The sequence below is a fragment of the Mytilus californianus genome, unplaced genomic scaffold (genome assembly GCF_021869535.1).
Source record: "Mytilus californianus isolate M0D057914Y unplaced genomic scaffold, xbMytCali1.0.p SCAF_6, whole genome shotgun sequence".
Taxonomy (NCBI): domain Eukaryota; kingdom Metazoa; phylum Mollusca; class Bivalvia; order Mytilida; family Mytilidae; genus Mytilus; species Mytilus californianus.
The window spans coordinates 73382661-73402399 of NW_026262712.1; the positions used below are offsets into that span (position 1 = coordinate 73382661).

At 31.2% G+C, this 19739-nt stretch overlaps 1 protein-coding gene across 1 annotated transcript; it reads right to left on the reverse strand.

Moving 5' to 3' along the window:
- Positions 1–11433: 11433 nt before the first annotated feature.
- On the reverse strand, positions 11434–18457 carry LOC127705885 (cerebellin-2-like). The gene is made up of 3 exons (XM_052210249.1): positions 18412–18457; positions 15045–15202; positions 11434–11877 (listed from the first exon to the last, which is right to left on the reverse strand). Exons 1-3 carry the CDS (start codon positions 18414–18416, stop codon positions 11477–11479), a joined length of 564 nt encoding a protein of 187 aa, XP_052066209.1. The 5' UTR covers positions 18417–18457; the 3' UTR covers positions 11434–11476.
- Between the last annotated feature and the right edge of the window lie 1282 nt (positions 18458–19739).

The following is a 19739-nucleotide window of genomic DNA, read 5'->3' on the forward strand; positions in this document are numbered from 1 at the left end:
GTTACAGCAGGGGCATAACTTTTTAAACCAATTTACTTAGTTTCACGAAAATATGAATTTTCTTTTTTTAAATTACGATTCTAACTTTCTTTGTAAATTTGACAATTCTTTACTTTATTTTATTTAAATACTTTCATTTATTAAATATTCTTCTATTCTATTTTTGAATGAATATTTACTACGTCACAAATACCCTATCGGACAAAAAAAACTTTGGTCCCTCAAAGTTGATTCCATCCTAAAAAAAAGTTAACATCAAAACAATGTCGATATAAAAATAACAAAATAACATATATACATGTACATCATTTTTTATTTATTTTACAGTTTTAACCTAGATTCATTTTCAATCATGGTTTTTTGTATTTGTTTTACCCGTGATTGAATCAATTGTTCTGATGGATGAACACCATCCACCAGTTTAACATATGCATATCTTTTCTTTGATCCAGTAGACTTTTGGACATATGTTTGTATAAATGGAGTAGCCAATTCAGATGTATGATTGTGTTCTATAATATATCTATTAATTTGATGAACAGCCCAACTTAAGCTGTCTTGCATTTTCATATAGTTTTCTGTCCGAAGAAGGAATTTTTTTTTTTTTTTATGAAGTCAATGACAGTTCCATTTTTCAATATTCATTGTTGTAATTGGAACATAAATGACATAGCAATTTACTTTACTTAACCTTTCTGTTATAGATTCTAAAGATTGTTTAATTTCCATGACTTTGTCACAATTTTGGTCAAAATATACTTCTTCATATGTTTTCCTGTAGTCTTTGTCTTTAACACAAATGTCGGGAATTCCTGCCATAATATAAACTAATTTTTTTTTCTTTTATATTTTTCAATTTTTGAAATGCAATTTCACAAAGATCAAAACGCTTGGCACCTGGTTTGACAAAAAAATCTTTGCATTTAATTTCTTGCTTGATTCCACGTCCTCTTCTGGATGAAAAGAAGTAACTATGGTTAAATATCTATAACAAAAATAATACAAAATATGAGTAATATTTCTCATTCATGCAATGATACAAACATAATATATCATATATTTACAATTAATACATTTTCAAAAATAAAACATATTTACATTTTTGTTAACAAGTAAAAACAGAATACGAGATACTTTTTGTATAAAGGTAACAATGTCTTGCAATATACGGAAAAATACATTATATTCGGTTATTTCTTGTAACATATATCCATGAATCAGTATCTACACATTTATTTTTCCACATGGAACACTGATATTGTCGAATGTTCATATCCTTCTATGTTGAATTTTCCTTTGAACACATACTGTAGTTGCATTGGTATTCCTCGCAGTATTTCGATATATATTTTGTTCCTTTGCATTCATTCAGTTAAGTGAAGCAAAGTCTACTCACAAACAAATCCTTAAACTAAATTATGGCAGTATGTTTGAAAAAGAAGATAGAATTCATTTTGGAAAAGATGTCTGGAAGCATACCTTTCAAATTAAAATGCCTATAAAGAAGGGAAGTGTAGAAATTCAACAATGTAAACAAAAACAAATATGCAGAAGATACAATGAAATGATTGTACAATTAGATATGTTGCAGAAGAAAAATTTGGTCAATTTAAATGAAGCCGTAAATGTGATAAAACAATTAATACCAACCAACAAACCAACACTAGTCAAAGGTAGAAGAAAATCTAAAAGAGCAATTTTATCTTTCGTTGGGCAATTATCAAAAACTCTGTTTATTCAGCAACTATGGACGATGTAAATTTATTGGCAAGGCACATAAACGCCTTAACTACTAGGACATTAAAGTTAACAAATACAATGGCTCAACATGATCAACATGAATCTTCATATATGGCATCTGTGGATAAAAGAATTTCATCCCTAGTAACAGCTATATCAGACAATCATAATGAAATTAATATGATGCAAAAATCAGTATTAGACAATGTCAGAGATGCTGAAAATTTATTTCTACATCTTCAAGCAAAGATCATAGAATCATTTTCATTATCTTCAAAAATAAGTCAACAACTAGAACAATTGAAATTGGACATTTTTGATTTAGTTCAGGGAAAATTGTCTCCCTTACTAATACAACCTTCAACTATAACTAGCACAATAAATAGGATCCAACAGGTATTAAATACAAAATTTCCAGGATTTTATATTTCACAAACCAGTCAAAATTTTTATTATGATACCAAAAATTTTGTATTTTCAAAACACAAATTAATGTTAAACATACCATTAGCTTATAAGATGTAAAAATTTGACTTATATAAAGTAACTTCATTACCATTTCCACATAATTCAACAACTCATGCTACCCAATTGTTAAATACACCTCAATATATAGCTATTACCAAAGAGAAATAGTATTATATAACATTGTCAAACCAAGAATTAGAAAAATGTACCAAATATGATGATAACTTCCATTGCCAATTTACGGAATCCTTTTCAATTAGTAAAAATTCATGTTTAATGTCAATATATAATAACCATAAAGAGAAGGTTATCCAGCTTTGTGATTTTCGATTTTTACATGATGTTATAAAAAACCAAAAATTCTTGCATTAACACAATCGTCTGTCGTAATCTATTAAACTCCACAATTAAATATGGATAGTTATGGAAAACAAATAATAAAACAAGGTTGTGATTTTTGTATAATCCAAATCGCATGCAGATGTTCTATTTTAACTACAAATTGTATTTTCCACCATCTTTTACAAATTGTAAACAACCAAATTCTACTTTTAGTACTTTAAGTACCGAATATTGCAATTCCAAACTTTAAAATGTATATTCATTCCTTTTCAACATTTTTGTCAAATGATTAAAGAAATCATTTAAGCCTTTGAAAGATGGCTGAAGCTACAAAACAAGAAGGTATGGTTTTCCATAATTTAACAGAGCCTCTCCTAGAAGGAATGATCATAAATGTTAAAGATAATTGGCCTGATTTAAATGGTATTTTAGGCATGATAGGAACAGTACTAGCATCCATATCATTTATTTTTGCTATATGGGCATTCTTTAAAATAAAAAAACTAACAACGGCTCTTGTAATACTTCAAGGATCTTGCCATGTAAAAGCTATGACAGCCCCTTCATTTATTCATAAAAACATTCAAACAACCACATTAAACAAAAAAACATCAAATCGTTTTAAAAAACCAAAGTTCAATCATATTCTGGTGGCCATAATTGGTATTTTGATTGTCATTGTGGTTTTTCTTATGCTATACAAAAAGAGAAAAAGTTCTCAACACACATTTATATCATTAGAAATAACCACAGGAGCAAACTGCTTAACTCTTCCCTCTGCCACTATGTCCATCATACTGGACTTTTTCAATGCCACCAGAAGTCAAAAGTCTCAGTGTTTCTGGAATTTTTAGACCTAGTTTACATATTAATTGGGATGATTTTATTATAACAAACACTTTAACACAAAAATCTATAGTAGGTCCTAAAAACATTAAAATTTCATTTTGGGAAGCGGTTGACCGTTATGGCATAACCATTTCACTGATGATATAGGACATGTTCCTTATGTCGTAACTACAATACCCTTCCCTTTTCACGAATGTGACCTACCGAATTAGACTATTTACCGGATTTGTAATAATATAAGCAACACGACGGGTGCCACATGTGGAGCAGGATCTGCTTACCCTTCACCCCCAGTTTTTGGTGGGGTTCGTGTTGCTTAGTCTTTATAGTTTGACGTAAATTTTACATTGAGGTTCTGCAAAAGGAAATCACGAATTCACCAACATTCTAACTGACTTCATTTTCAGAAAACGATATCTGTAACAAACATAAACTATTAGCTACTTCTTTACAGGCAGAACCAAATACAATGAAAGTCCCAACTATGTACTGGCTTCCGAAGCTACACAAATCACCTTCCAAATATAGATTTATTTCGTCTTCAAGTCATTGTTCCACTACTAAATTGTCTATTCTACTTACTAGTACACTTGGTACAATCAAAATCCTGATAATAAATTGTTCAAATAAGGCCTTTGAAAAAATGGAATTAACTACTTTTGGAGTGTCAAAAACTCGTTGGAAGTACTTGATAAATTGCATGCATATATTGGTGATTTTGAATCTGTTCAAAGTTTTGATTTTTCTACCCTATATACAACTTTGCCTCATATTCTTATTAAGAAAAAATTCACACACCTAATTAAATGGGCATTTAAAAAGTCGGAATGCGAATACATATGTTCAAACTCTTTTAGGTCATTTTTTAGTAGCAACAAACAAAAGAGCTATGTCAATTGGACATGCTTTGATACTATATCTGCCATTGAATTTTTACTTGATAACATTTTTGTTCGCTTTGGAGATTCCGTATATCGTCAAGTTATCGGAATTCCAATGGGGACTAACTGTGCACCACTTGTTGCGGACCTGTTTTTGTATTGTTATGAGTTACAATTTATGACTAAAATCAGCAAAGACCCATCGAAACAACATCTGATACAAAAATTTAACAATACTTTTAGATATTTGGATGATATATTGGCTCTCAATAATGACAACTTCAGTATGTATACTAAAGAAATTTATCCTGTTGAACTTACTTTAAATAAAGTTAATACTAACAATGACCACTGTCCTTTCCTCGATCTTGATATCTATATCATTAACGGGAAGCTTAATACAAAAATTTATGATAAAAAAGATGATTTTTCATTTCCTATCGTTAATTATCCATTTTTAGATGGTGATGTTCCCTTGTCACCATCTTATGGTGTTTATATATCTCAACTTGTACGATTCGCTCGTGTTTGTAACAACGTATTAGATTTTAGCGAGAGAAATTCATATATTACTGAAAAATTAGTACACCAGGGTTTTCGATATCATAAACTAGTCAAAACATTTACTAAATTTTATCATCGGTATAGGGACATCATTCGTTAATATAACTCAACATGCAGACATCTTATACGTTCGGGTATTTCACATCCAATCTTTTATGGTAATATTCTTTACAAAGCACAAAAATGTCAGTATTCACCTCAAAAGCTAACAAAACCTTTAAACAGACTTATTAAGAAGGGATATAGTTACGATACTGTTGTCAGGTCATTAAAAATTGCATATTTTGGCTTTAATATTGATTCACTTATAGGGTCTTTGCATCGGAATTAAACATATTCATTCTAAAACCAGTTGTTGGCATGACACGGGTTATGTTCTTCTCATATATTTTATGACGGTATAATACTAAACCCCTAACAGGAGGGGTTGTGACTGATATTCATACGATGAAGACATAATCTTTCAATCAGTTTAATTGAGGTCTGGAGCTGGCACGTCAGTAACTGCTAGTAGTCTATTGTTATTTATGTATTATTGTCATTTTGTTTATTTTCTTTTGCTTCCTATTCTGACATCGGACTCGGACTTCTCTTAAACTGAGTTTTACTGTACGTACTGTTGTACGTTTGTTTTTTCTACATTGGCTAGAGGTATAGGGGGAGGGTCGAAATCTCAAAAAACATGTTTAACCCCGCCGTATTTTTGCGCCTGTCCCAAGTCAGGAGCCTCTGGCCTTTGTTAGTCTTGTATCATTTTTAATTTTAGTTTCTTGTGTATAATTTGGAGTTTAGTATGACGTCCATTATCACTGACCTAGTATACATATTTGTTTAGGGTCCAGCTGAAGGACGCCTCCGGATGCGGGAGTTTCTCGCTGCATTAAAGACCAATTGGTGGCCTTCGGCTGTTGTCTGCTCTATGGCCGGGTTGTTGTCTCTTTGACACATTCCCCATTTCCATTCTCAATTTTATTTTGTTTTCAATGTTGTGTCATATGTACTATTATTTGTCTGTTTGTCTTTTTATTTTTGGCCATGGCTTTGTCAGTTTGTTTTCGATCTATGAGTTTGACTATCCCTCTGGTATCTTTCGTCCCTCTTTTACGTTTAAAACAGATTTGAAACAACCATTTTTTGTCTATATTTTATTTAGACATCATAATATGTACAAAGTTATAAATGAGCCTTGAGTTTTGTCAATAATTGCCTGACCATGAGTATTTTCTATCTTGTCATTTTATAACATAAAAGATGTAGTAAGGTTAAAATTGTGAAAAATGGCACCGGATTAAGGGACATTAGAATCATTGGATATGCGATAAACTGAATGAATTCAAAGGAACAAAATATTTATCGAAATACTGCGAGGAATACCAACGCAACTACAATATGTGTTCAAAGGAAAATTCAACATAGAAGGATATGAACATTCGACAATATCAGTGTTCCATGTGGAAAAATAAATGTGTAGATACTGATTCATGGATATATGTTACAAGAAATAACCGAATATAATGTATTTTTCCATATATTGCAAGACATTGTTACCTTTATACAAAAAGTATCTCGTATTCTGTTTTTACTTGTTAACAAAAATGTAAATATGTTTTATTTTTGAAAATGTATTAATTGAATATATATATTATATTATGTTTGTATCATTGCATGAATGAAAAATATTACTCATATTTTGTATTATTTTGTTATAGATATTTAAACATAGTTACTTCTTTTCATCCAATAGAGGACGTGGAATCAAGCAAGAAATTAAATGCAAAGATTGTTTTGTCAAACTAGGTGCCAAACTTTTTGATAATGTTTTATAAAATTTCCTGTTACATAATATTGTTTAAAACTTTTTAAACCAATTTACTTTGTTTCACGAAAATATGAATCTTTCTTTTTTTAAATTACGATTTTCTTTCTTTGTAAATTTGAAAATTCTTTACATTATTTTATTTAAATACTTTCATTTATTAAATATTCTTCTATTCTATTTTTGAATGAATATTTACTACGTCACATATATAAAACCAACAAAGGATATTCGATGCATCATCCAAAAACGTTTTTTTTTTTTTAGAAACATACTTTTTGAAACAGTGAACTTCGACACAGTGACCTTGAAATGAAAAGAGTTTTTTCCCTTCCCATCATCCTCCACAGTTAAAAATTTCGTTCCAATTAAACCTGTGGAACTTACGATTTCACCAAAAAATACATTCGTTTGAATTACACTATCTCTAGAAATAGTAAGCATGAAAGTTTGACCTAATATCCCGAAATTCGATAATCTTATGTCATCTCCTTATCTTCCTTTTGTTTCAATTAAGCAAGGGAAACTCTAGATAATATTTTGAAAGTGTTTGTTTCGGACACTTGAACGAACATAAGACAGACGGACGTTCAAAGCGGTGACTATGTGACTGAGTCGATACCTCTGCTGGTGGACTGTTAGTCTCCGAGGATATCACCAGCCCAGGAGCCAGAACTTCGGTACTGGCATGAAAATACAAATATTGTGTTATTAAGATTTGCTGTTACAAAATTTTGGAAATTATTTTACATTAGGAATATATCTCCCTCTTGCAAAGCTCTGATTCGTTGCCTTGGCATTGGGTTTACTTTTTTTTGTCATTTATGGTTTAAAGGCTCTTCGTTTCTTTTAATAAATTTAGGATTTTCAAATAGTTTTTCCTCAAGACATTTGTTGTCGAAATGCGCATCTGGTGCAAAATACTTGGTACTGTTAATGTTATTACTATACCACTGGGTCGATATCTCTGCTGGTGGACTGTTAGTCCCCGAGGGTATGCCCATCCTAGTACCAGTACTTCGGTACTCGCATGAAAATACAGATATTGTGTTTTTAAAATTTGCTGTTACAGAATTTTGGAAACTATTATAATTTAAGGAATATATCTCACTAATGCAAAGCTCTGATCCTTGCCCTAGCCCGGCTTTGTCCCCACCTTAGCAGCAATATACCAACTTCACCTGCAAACTGATATACATTTCCCAACTCAGCAGAAAGTTGATGAACCAGGGTTATGTCAAAGAACGTCTCGTTCTTTTTTCTAAAAAAGTTCATCGGAAGATACCAAAACCTTGATGATAAATATTCCGTATCAACTTCATAAATAATACATGATGGTCTTGAAGTATAGATTCTAGGTACTGACGTTGTTTATCATCTTAATTACGTGCTATAGTGTTCTTTTTATTTTTCTTTGTATATTTTTAACCTTTACTGTTTAGTCCATTTTTGGTAATATACTTTTGGCGTGGTAAGGTATTTATACATCCCGCCATTGTGTTATTGTGCTATGGTCATTTTCGTATTCTTGTCATGCATTTTTACTTTTGTACTTTGTCTATAGAATGTCTATATGCCATTTTGTTTTTCTTTGTTGAAATAGTTATTTGTTTTTATAGTGATTAAGATAATAACTCAATCTTGACTGCTGTAACCCAATTTTTTTTTTTTTTACGCCTATTATGTCTGTTTGTTTTGCTCACACATTGTTGTCAATATAATGGAATTCTATATGACTCTCATACAAGTGAGAGGTTTAGCTAGCTATAAAACCAGGTCTAATCCACAATTTTCTACAAAAGGAAATGCCTGTACCAAGTCAGGAATATGACAGTTGTTTTCCATTCGTTTGATGTGTTTCAGCTTTTGATTTTGCCATTTGATAAAGGACTTTCCGTTTTGAATTTTCCTTGGAGTTCGTTATTTTTGTTATTTTACTTTTGGCTATATTTTTTGTCCTTTTTGGTTTATAAGCTCTTCGTTTTTCAAATATTTCGGCCTTGAGCATCACCGAAGAGACATTTATTGTCGAAATATGGACATTCTGGTGCAGAAAAATTCGTACCGTTAATGTTTTTATCGAACTTCAAACTAAATATTTTATCCAGCTACAAATTAATTCATTCGGTTCCGGATGTTCTTAGGAATTTGGAACTTAAACGAAAAATGAAAGGTTGATCTTTGTTCAATGTACTTGATATCTAAATTTCATAAGTATCATAAGACGTTGTATTGATGGGTCTGCTACATACTCCACAAAACTTCTATTCAAATTATCAAAAGCTATTTTATCAGCAGTGAAAACCGCACTACGGTATAAAAATGACAAGATGTTGTATGATTCACAATGAGACCACTATACATCAGAAACCATGTGACGTAGATGTAAGCAGCAATGAGAAAAAACCGTTACTGTATAGTAAGCTATAAATGGCACCGACATGAAAAAATGTTAAATAATTCAAGCAAGAGAACCAACGGTCTGACTTATGTATAAAACAAAAACAAATGAACAGACATCAATCAACGACAACCAACAAATTACAGGCAAAGCAATATTCAAACTCATAAGTCGAAGACAAAATGACAACGCCATGATGGCAAAAAACGGAAAATGACCAAAAGACAAACAAAAGTCTGTAAAACATAGCATAGAAACCTAAGATCTGAGCAACACGAACCACACCAACACCGGGAGTGGTATCATATGCGTCGAGTTGCTCGTGTAAGTACAAATTCGGTAATAAGGCGAAATGGTGAAGTCACATTTGAGCAAAAGAGGACGGGATTGTGGTTACAACAATTCGAACATATTCGTCGTGTAGGCACTAGAACAAGCATATACAGAATGTGCTTTTACGAGTGATTAACCCTCCCATTTAACCTGGAGCAGTAAAGATGTACTGTCAAACTATGTACTCTAGGCGCGTTCTAAATAATGTGTGGATACTAAAAGTTTCCATAAATCAGTTAAAGTACATTCAATCTTAGTCCCTCTCCTTAGAAAATGTAATAAAAACATTTGAATACTTTCACCTTTACACAAAATTTTCACATTTTTTTTCCTGTCTTAGATCTTAAGAATTCAGAACAGTCGTCTATTCTGTAAATTTATCGACTATTTCGGTATTACCAATTGTGGGATTGATTGTGGAAATGCATAGGATGATCCTTTTGGAGTTCGTGCGATTTCCCTTTGTTTTTTGTATTTACCTTTATTTGTATCTTGTTAATTGATTTATGATATTTTTCTTACTTTAAAGACAGATTGAACGAGCAAGTCCAATTTTGTTTCAATAAAAAAAGATTAGCAAACGTAGATAAAAATATAGTTTTTAAGAAGGGAAAAAAAATTTCAAACAGGTTTTAACATAAATTCCTTTCAACTAACATTCAACAATCTTAACCATCAAACAATGTTTCTTTTTCTCTATAACTACTCATTAATAGTACTTAAAAATATATATCAAACAAGATTTCTTTTTCTCACTTATTCTACATTGTGAATAATTAAATATATTTATTTCATATCTGTTAAGAATTAGCTTCTCTTATTGGATAACAAGGGGCCACATGACATTCTTTATTCTTCAGTAGAAAATTCCATCGGTCTTTAACAGAATAAAACGGACCAGAAAACCGGTCGTTAACGGACTTTTACATGCGGAATGGTTTCTCTGTTTAGAGTGATGTCTCTTTAATAAAGCGTAATCGAAGTTGTTGAATTGTTTACCATATGTTTTCGTTAATTATAGAATAACAGAAAACTTTATTTTGTATTCATATACTAAAAAATTGCACTTAAATGAATGGCAGTGACTTATAGTTATCACTATGACTTGTCTTCACTCTCTCCCTATAGAAATCGTACAATAATTCGAGTTTGCTTTGAACAGTTTGAATTTCCTCAATGAAATAAACATAATAGTTATTGAAGAACTGGTCATTATAGTGATATATGGACTGCCCGTAGACCAAGTCACATATCTGCAACTACTTCATATAAAAGAAGTTTAAATCCTCTGTGTTGACTTGTGTATCAAAAGTCAGTTAATTGACTGATGTTACGACCACCAAATGAACACTTTCAGTCCTATCAAAATGCCATTCATTTTGTTAAGAAACGGACTTCAATAAAACAGAGGCAGAAGATACCAGAGGGATATTCAAACCCATAAGTCGAAGACAAACTGACAAAGCCATGGCAAAAAAAACGAAAAATGACAAAATGAAAACTACAGTGTGCAAAAAACACATAAGAAAACTAAAGACTGAGCAGCAAGAACCCCATCGAAAACCGGGCGTGATCTCAGGTGATAAAGTTGCAATAGAGTCAGGAAAGGAAAGCAGACTCCTCTGAGCTTCTAGTTGATTGATTCATTTAAACAGAGGTGTGTTTCTCTGTTTTTTTAGATCTTGCTCAGTTTAGTTTATAGCTCTTTATTTATTTAGCTGTATTTTCATTATGAAGCAATGTACTATTTGCGATGTAATTATTTGTAATATGTATTGCTGTTTATCAATTAAAACAGACAATGTAGGTAATGCTTATGCTAGGATAGATTATTAACTTTCTTTTGTGCGATTATTGAGTTTCTTTGTAACGTAGAAAGTGCTGCTTGTTGTCATAATATAAATAATGTGTTGAATAAATGAATTCGATTTCAAATTTACTCTGTAGAGTATCTGTAAAGATGTATTTTCGTTAATATAAAACAATTCTAAAGACATCAACCTATATTTATATATATTGAAAAAGAGAAAATAACTTAATTAAGTCTGGGATATGTTTATTTGTTCAACATTTTAAAAACTGTTAAATTTTGAAACCACTGAAGGTAGACCATTTACCACCAGACATGTACGTTCCTGCCCTTTCAGTTTTGATGCACACCTTGTCTTTTGCTGCAAGATGTAGCAAAATACTTTGGGTCGCAGACGCATAACCTGAAGATAATCCTCTACCATCAAGATAGTTAGCAGCAATAATGTTGTCATTGTGCAGTAACTGTGTTGGGAAAAGTTTTGAATGGTAACTGAGAGTTGTCCAGGTAAAATAATAAAGACCTTCGTAAGGTGCAACAAACTGTCCAGTCGAAGCATCGTATCCAGAACCAGTGTTGGTAACTACCTTATCAAATATAACTGTGGATCCTTTATTCACATTACTAAGACTTTTTGAAGATTTAGCCAGAAATCCGACCGTTTTATGACCATCTGAAATAATATCAATTTTCATTTTAAAAATTTTGGTAATAAGAATGTCCCCCTTTTTAATATCTAATCATATAACAGATATGTGTAAAAGGAAAACACGTGCATATCAAACAGTTTGATACTCGGTATTTATTCAATAGTGATAATTCGAAATCTTGAAATATGTTGTCGTGTACTATTTCATTTCTGGATTTTTTTATTATTATTTATGTAAAATAGTAAATTATAAAGTCATGTTTTGTTTATCAACCGACTATCATCTAGATTTGACTTATTATATTACTGTAGTAAGGGCTCCATAGTTGAGACAATATTATATATCTGCGTATATGCACGGCCAAGGATTTGTAAGTAAGATCTTACTATACAAATCCTTGGTACGGCCATAACAATTCGTTCCGTATGAAATAACAACTAAATCGATGAAACGAGATAATGCAACTTTAGTATATGGGTATTGGGTTCAGTGCCATAAGAAAGTGTGTTACAAACCAACTTTGACCTTCAGAGTGAGTCTGTATGAACTATTGATAAATTATTCCCCTCTTAAACGTGATAACACACAAGAGCCAACACACAAGGCATCTTTTATCTATAATTTTTTATAGAATTACAACGTTTTGATATTTTCCATTGAAAGGAGTTTTTATTTAATAATATGTCTTTTGTCTGTTATTTTTTTTACAGAGATGTGTATTTCTTTCCAAGGGATGGAGAATTCAGAGTTAGTATATATGTAAAGCTATCCCATTCATACTTGTTTATATTTCATTGATACATATGATATTTTACAGGAGCATGTTTCACTACGACAGAGATACAAGGTATAAAAAATTCGGAATAATATACTGTATCGAATAATGCTCACAATAACTAAAAGCTAAATCAATATGTCCTTTTGATATATGAATCATGCCTTTCTAAAATTCTTATATGGGCGGGAGTTATACCAAATACGTTTCAAACAAAAGCGTTATAATTTTTAATAATAATTCTTGTTATTAAAATTTGCTGTTACAAAATTTTAGAAATTATTTTAAATTAAGGAATGTATCTCCCTCATGCGACGCTCTGATTCCTTGTCCGGCTTTGGCTATACTTTTTTTACCTTTTTTTTTATTATAGCTCCTCATCTTTTTAATAAGCTTTGGACTTTTAAATATTTTGGCCTCGAGCATCATTGAAGAAACATTTATTGTCGAAATGCGCATCTGGTACAGAAAAATTGGTACCGTTAATGTTATTATAGAAACAGGAACACACGATCTTGTGATGCCTGTTGTGCATACGGAGGTCAAGTACAGCCAAATAATAAAGAAAAATCATTCTAGTCTCTTTTTAAATAAAAATTAAGTCAAATGATATTTATCCCCTCTTTTCAAAACCAGATTCAATGATCTTAGAACAGAAACAACGCCAAAGGTCATTACATTTAGAGTTAATTTAAATCTCCAATTTCTAAATGAATCATCCGTTCTTATAAAAAAAAAGTCTGTTAAAAGAGATCTTTGTCAAAGTCATCGTTCATGTTGGCTGATACTTTTTTAATTTGGAAAGGTATTCTTCAAAGGCTCAGATACTATCATGCATGTAAAAGTGTAACCATTTGAAATTGTGATAAAACGACTCAAGGTAGATCGGGTGTCTTCTGCCATCTTGAATTGTAAAAAGCAGAAAACGATCGCTCTTGATCTTTAATATAAATGAAATTTTGAGAGAGGAATACAATTATTCTGTAAGATTTTTCATATAAAGAAGAAAATTACATGTTTTATCTGATCATTACAAGAAAAACAGAACATTTTTTGTTTAATTCCATTTTTTCAAGTTTGAACTTGACCATAGAAAAGGAGGTAATGCAACTAGTATAACTTTTATAAATGAGTGTACAGTTAATTTGCCTATTTTGGTTTGCAGATAGAATACGAGTCCTGTTGTTGTGTATTTATAACTGCATTTGGGTTCTTATATATATAACACAACTACTAAATAAACGTGACTGCTTCTATAACTACATTTTATTAAACTAAACTATTTCATAGATACATACATAGAAAATTATGAAAGATAGAAACCAGATGATATTTAATTGCCTTATTGTTTACAATGTCTGATTCTCTGCTGTAGGTTAAAAACTGCGTAGTATTTATAATCCGGTGATTTATGATAGAAGATAAAATAAACAGTCACATAAAATGTCAAAACACTATACCTGTGACCTCATTTGAAAATTTCTGAAAATACATTACAAGAACTGTCTTCTCATATTTCATTTAAAACTTCTATCGGTTAGTTTTCTATCTATTCGCAAAAAATGTTTTTAACATGTGTATTCTTTATAATATACAAAACTGAAAATTTGGCACAACCTGTAGCTTGTATAACCATGCTCCGAGACCCATGCTTTTTATCATATTTAAAAAAAAAAAAGCATCATATATATTACATTTTGGCAAAGTACTTTAAAAAAATGCTATCCTTTTTTTATTTAGACCCTAATCTACCTGAACGAAAAGCGGTTTTTTTTTATTTCTTATTCTTCGTTACAGTTGGGTATCTTATTTGAATCTGAATTGTTTTAATTATTATTTTCATTTTAAGGATAATATGTTTTAGTATGATATTTTAATTGTATATTTTTTAATCTAGATTAGCATATTTCACTCAGAATTCCTCCTAGAATGGAGTTAATTTCAACATGAACCTATGAATCAGATAATTCTTATGAAACTTATTTAGTAAAATTGACGTCACAGTGACGTTAGTATGTATCTAGGGTACGTTATGTGCTTTCTGTACAATATTTCGAGTTACATTTATTTTGAAACTAATTGTGATAAGTCTCCATACACCTAACTGAATTTCTTGCATCTCTAATTTCAACACGACAATCTAAACCTCGATCTCTTCTTTCAGTGTAATTTCCTCGAACTCTTCTTTCAGTGTAATTGCAACAGACGACCTATTTACATATGTCGTTCAAAAACAAATGCTCCGAATAATTCCAACATTCTGATGAATATAACTCCCTTACCTTCATATGGCCAAATGCCTATAATGTTTGCCAATTTTAAAACACGAGAAACAAATAATAAAACAAACAACGTTACTGGACTCTATTCAATCAAATGATTTAGAATATATATATAGTATCTTCTTGTACTTACGCATTTCTTTGGTATCACAATCACATCGCCCTTCTGTAGTCTCTACTAACTTAAGCTGATACTGTATGCTTTTCCACAAGTTGGCATTTTTAGAACAGGCTTTGTGAGCAGTGACTGATGAAAGGAGTATAAAACCCAGAGCAATTACTCTGAGCAGGCTGTAAAAAATAATATCATTACATCAGAGACAAATAATGCAATTGTTGTATTATATGTCTCTGATTACATGAACCTTATGAAATATTACATATATATGATGAACAAAACAAGTATCGACTTCTTGATAAATTATAACTAAATATCACTACACGACCCCAAACTGACAATAGATTGCAATCAATATTTGTGGTAAAAAATCATCAAGATGAAAAGTTTGTAAAATAAGGTACTTTAGATCTTAAGTAAATTATGTTTTAACTTATGCATTTTTGGGTCAATGCCACTATCGGGGAACGTCTCGTCCCAGCTGAGGGAATCACAAGTTATCGTTCATGTACTGACATGAAAATATCATTGACACGGTCATTTTCTTCATATTTGCTGTTAATACAAGTGTGGACACAGATCAGTGTGGATAGTATAATGAATGTTTGACAGTGTTTTCTGACAAAAAATGTTTCTATGGTTTTTTGCCATAGTGTTCTATGTTCCACAGTGACAGTCATCCATCAGACCAGTACTAAACACTCAAAATTTGCAGTGTTGGTTATTCAATATTTGGTTTTTCTGTTCAAGATTGTCATGGAGGAGACATTATTTGTACATGTGATATGGATTACCAAATGATTCTATTATTAACAGTGTTAAAATATGTTCCGCTACTTTGCTTTTCGATAAAAGCAAAAACTCAAAATTAGTAGAGGAACACATAAGTTGCAATTCTGCATTATATGATTTTAATATGCAAGATGGTTTATGAGAACCTATATGTATGTTCTTCACGTATCGTTGTATTTAATATGTCCGTTGTGGTGGTCATTTCTTACTTGGAACTGTAAATAAGTTAAAGATCATCCCAGTATCATAAGTGAAAGATTTTGTATAATTGTTCAAAATTGTTTCTTAGATGATGTCTAATAGTTCAAAGTGATGATAATACCTGGCATGCACATGGGGCTAGTTGCTGTTAATATAAGTAAACGTTAAACCACCAAGGTGTTTCTACCCCATGCATAATGAGATGGCCTTGGTTTGCATTGCTCTTTAACATTGTAGTTGAATATGCCGTTCCACCGGCTTTGATTCGAGCTCCCCTGATGATACTTTGGTAGACAAAACTCGAGTTTGGCTTGTTAAATTGTAAATCTGGTATCTTTTATGATTTTTATTGGGGAGTTCATTTGCAAAAAAGTTAAAGAATTTAAACCTATAAACTGTAAGGTAATATGAGCCTTCAAAATACATCGTTAGGAAAAGAATTATTACTTGAGTATCACTGTCAAATAATTTAAACATCTTGAACGTAAATAAGAGAATATGTTAAAAGAGAAGACTTCAGCCTCGGTCATATGAATTGGTATGTTACTGCATGGTCAGTTCAACCAGTCCAATAGCAACATAACATAATATTCGAACTCCTAAACGATTTAAGGAATAGAAATATTCATAAATCTAATAGTACTCGGTAAACCTTCATTTATTAAAAACCTGATTACTTTGACACAGATATGCCTTATTGGTTATGAAATCTGGTTACCTTTGGTGACAGAAACTATATAGACTTTATCACCAGGACATACTGTATTGATATTTCAAAAAAAGCTCCATGTAGTGGCTGTTCTTATTTAATCTAATGACATAACGTCTTAAAAACAAATCTATAAAAAAAAAGAATTTGTGGTATGATTACCAGTGAGACAACTCTCCGCCAGAGATCACTGAATGAAAACCAATACCGTATAGTCAGTTATAAAAGGCCCCGATATGAAAAACGTGAAAGAAATCAAACGAGAACACTAACGGCGTAATTTATAACAATACAACTCCCGAAAACAATTATTACAGACAAGTTTGTTTTAAAACATCTGTTTTAAACTCCGTACAAAAGCTGCACATGGCAGCAAAAATATATGCAGATGTATCGAAGGATTACTGGTTAGCTGAAGAGAATAACAGTCAGACTTACAACGATTTTCTAGACCAAATATAACAAAAGTTCAACTATTACTTATATTAACTAAGATACCGACATACGCTTTTAAAATAAGTATTCCTTTTATTAACATAAAAATGAAGTCAAGTTCATATGACCGATCAGATGGATATGAATTGTTATTATCAATTTTGGTTCTTTCTCCCTGTCGATACTTCTACTTTAGCATTGCACATAATCATGACCATGTGCTTTTTATCGACTGGTTATGATGTTTTACAATAGTTCCGTTGGAGCTGTACTTATTGACATTTTAGTCTTGGAGAACGTGGTTCGTTCATTAGTTGAAATAAAGCTTTGAACTAGCTTACAGTAACTGAGAGAACTCCAAGTCCTGTACTTTGCGTCTTTTGTTTTTTTTATATTTTGTTTGTTTTTTTTTTTTTTTTTGGGGGGGGGGGGGGGGAGGCTTAGAACCGATCTGATGAGTCAAGCCCTTTCCAACTGATTTCTACTGTGTTTCCTTATTTTACGTTTTTACACCAGTGTCCGAGTTTAAGGGAGTGTTAAGCGTTTAAAAACATGTTCAATCATTCTTTCCTCTTTTGAATGTTAAACCTTGCATACTTTACTGTAACGGTTTCGCTCATTGTTGAAGACCGTACGATGAACTGTTTTTGCTGAAATCTTTGTCCTTTGGTCCATGGATAGTTGATTCATTGGCAATCTTCAACATCTTCCTATGTTTTAGAAATGTACATATCGTTTATTTTATAGAACAAATATAGTTGTACTTTAATCAATAACTGAAAAAAGACCTCAGCACGAAAACTTATCATTGACTTTTATAAGTCAATGAACCTTAGAGAAATGTCTAAAACTTTACAATTGATGTATATGGTCATATATAATATGCAAGACGGAAATCAGCAATATATCAAACATTGATTGCCTAGAGATAATCACACATTGGCGACATTCGATGCCAGTGAGATTTAATAAGAAGCCAATTTTCTCACCTCGGTACTCTTGTGACAGGGCTATACCAAACATGCCGCAAACTACTAATTTTCACTTTTGTTTTACCTTACAGCTAGCTAGCTTTGTGCTGCTTTTCACTTCTGAATGTTTTTCTTCTTTGCAACCTTATAAATACTGCTATCTTTTTTTATGTATTATTGTCTTATTAAATCAGCTGGTCAGAAATCATTTTTTCAGTATTGATTTCGAAATTGACTTTTAGTTTATGATAATTTACAAAAGTTGTTTTCTTACCTCATGGTTTCTCTCTGGTACTTTGGTATTTAGAACTGATTCTGAAAGTTTGTTTTGACATGTTATATTTCTAAGTAATTTTATAATGTCAACAGGTAATATGATATTCAGATTCAGACATGTAAAAATGTCATTAACGATATTCAATCCTTGGTGAAGTTCTTCCTTCTAGCTTTCTTGGAAATAACGATTCCTAGACTTTGTGTTTCAATCTTTACTGAATTACAGCCCTTGGACATGGAAAAATTCTTAAGAAATATGATTTTATCTTTTATATTTTGAAAAAAAAAACATTTGCTTTCTGTGGCAGTAGATATTTTTATCTTGCAGAAATTCTTGATGAGGCATGCTCATATATATAATGTAAGATACTTTATCACATCTATTGAAGTGTTTGACATGTCATCACTTCCCGTGGTCATTTAAACCTTACTTCATGGCATGGGCTTCTGACTGTTAATAAAAACATAATTGTGGTCCTCCATATTTTGTTTTCATGATGTTTGTATGGTCAATGTGCAATGTCACTAAACTTTACTCCATATCTCCTTTGTATATACAGCAATGGGTTTATCCATTCTTACATTTGAACACTTGTAAAACCATTCATATGGAATTTAAATGCTTTTCGTGAAAACATTTATTCCATTCCATGACATCATTAATTTATGGCAAAGCACAATTGGAATTGTTGATAAAGTAAATTTCAAAACCAGTGGACTTCAAAAAATGTATGGATCTTATGATACATGTACATTTTGCTCTTCCAGTTTTCACACATTTGTGTTACAAGGGAATAACACTGTAAAAATTCGTAAGGGGTTCAGCTGAACCCTGTGTCTCACCTACTATTGCTGCTGTCAGTGTAAAAGTGTAATGTTGACTTAAAAAGTGAGTCCAATTATCAGTAAAATACAGAATTTTTTAAAAAATCAAACTTTTTCTATAGATGCTATTTCTTTGTCTTGAAGATTAGCTTCTGTCTAAGTTTCATAACAATCCATGAAGGTTTACAAATTTATCAAAAAAATGTAATCCCAGACTGTTTGTAAATGTTAACTGTAAAAAAACTAAGTCCACCTATCAGAAAATCAGAAAAATACTGAAAATGAAATTATATTTTCAAAAGTTTGCTTCAGACATTATCTCTTCATCATACAAAAGCTTGTGCCAAAGTTTCATAAAATTCTATAAATGTTTGATAAAGTAATTGATGTGTAACAAACTTTAACCCCAGACTGTACCTACTTGTTAACTGTAAAAAAAAATAAGTCCATTAATCAGTAAAATAAATATGGAAAAATGAAAATAAATATTTTCAAAATATT

What these genes read in the sequence shown, in the direction of transcription:
- LOC127705885 (XM_052210249.1), bottom strand. An exon ending in TTGTGATACCAAAGAAATGC is followed by an intron (nt 11,878 to 15,044) that starts GTAAGTACAAGA and finishes ATATTATTTCAG; the next exon opens with ATGGTCATAAAACGGTCGGA.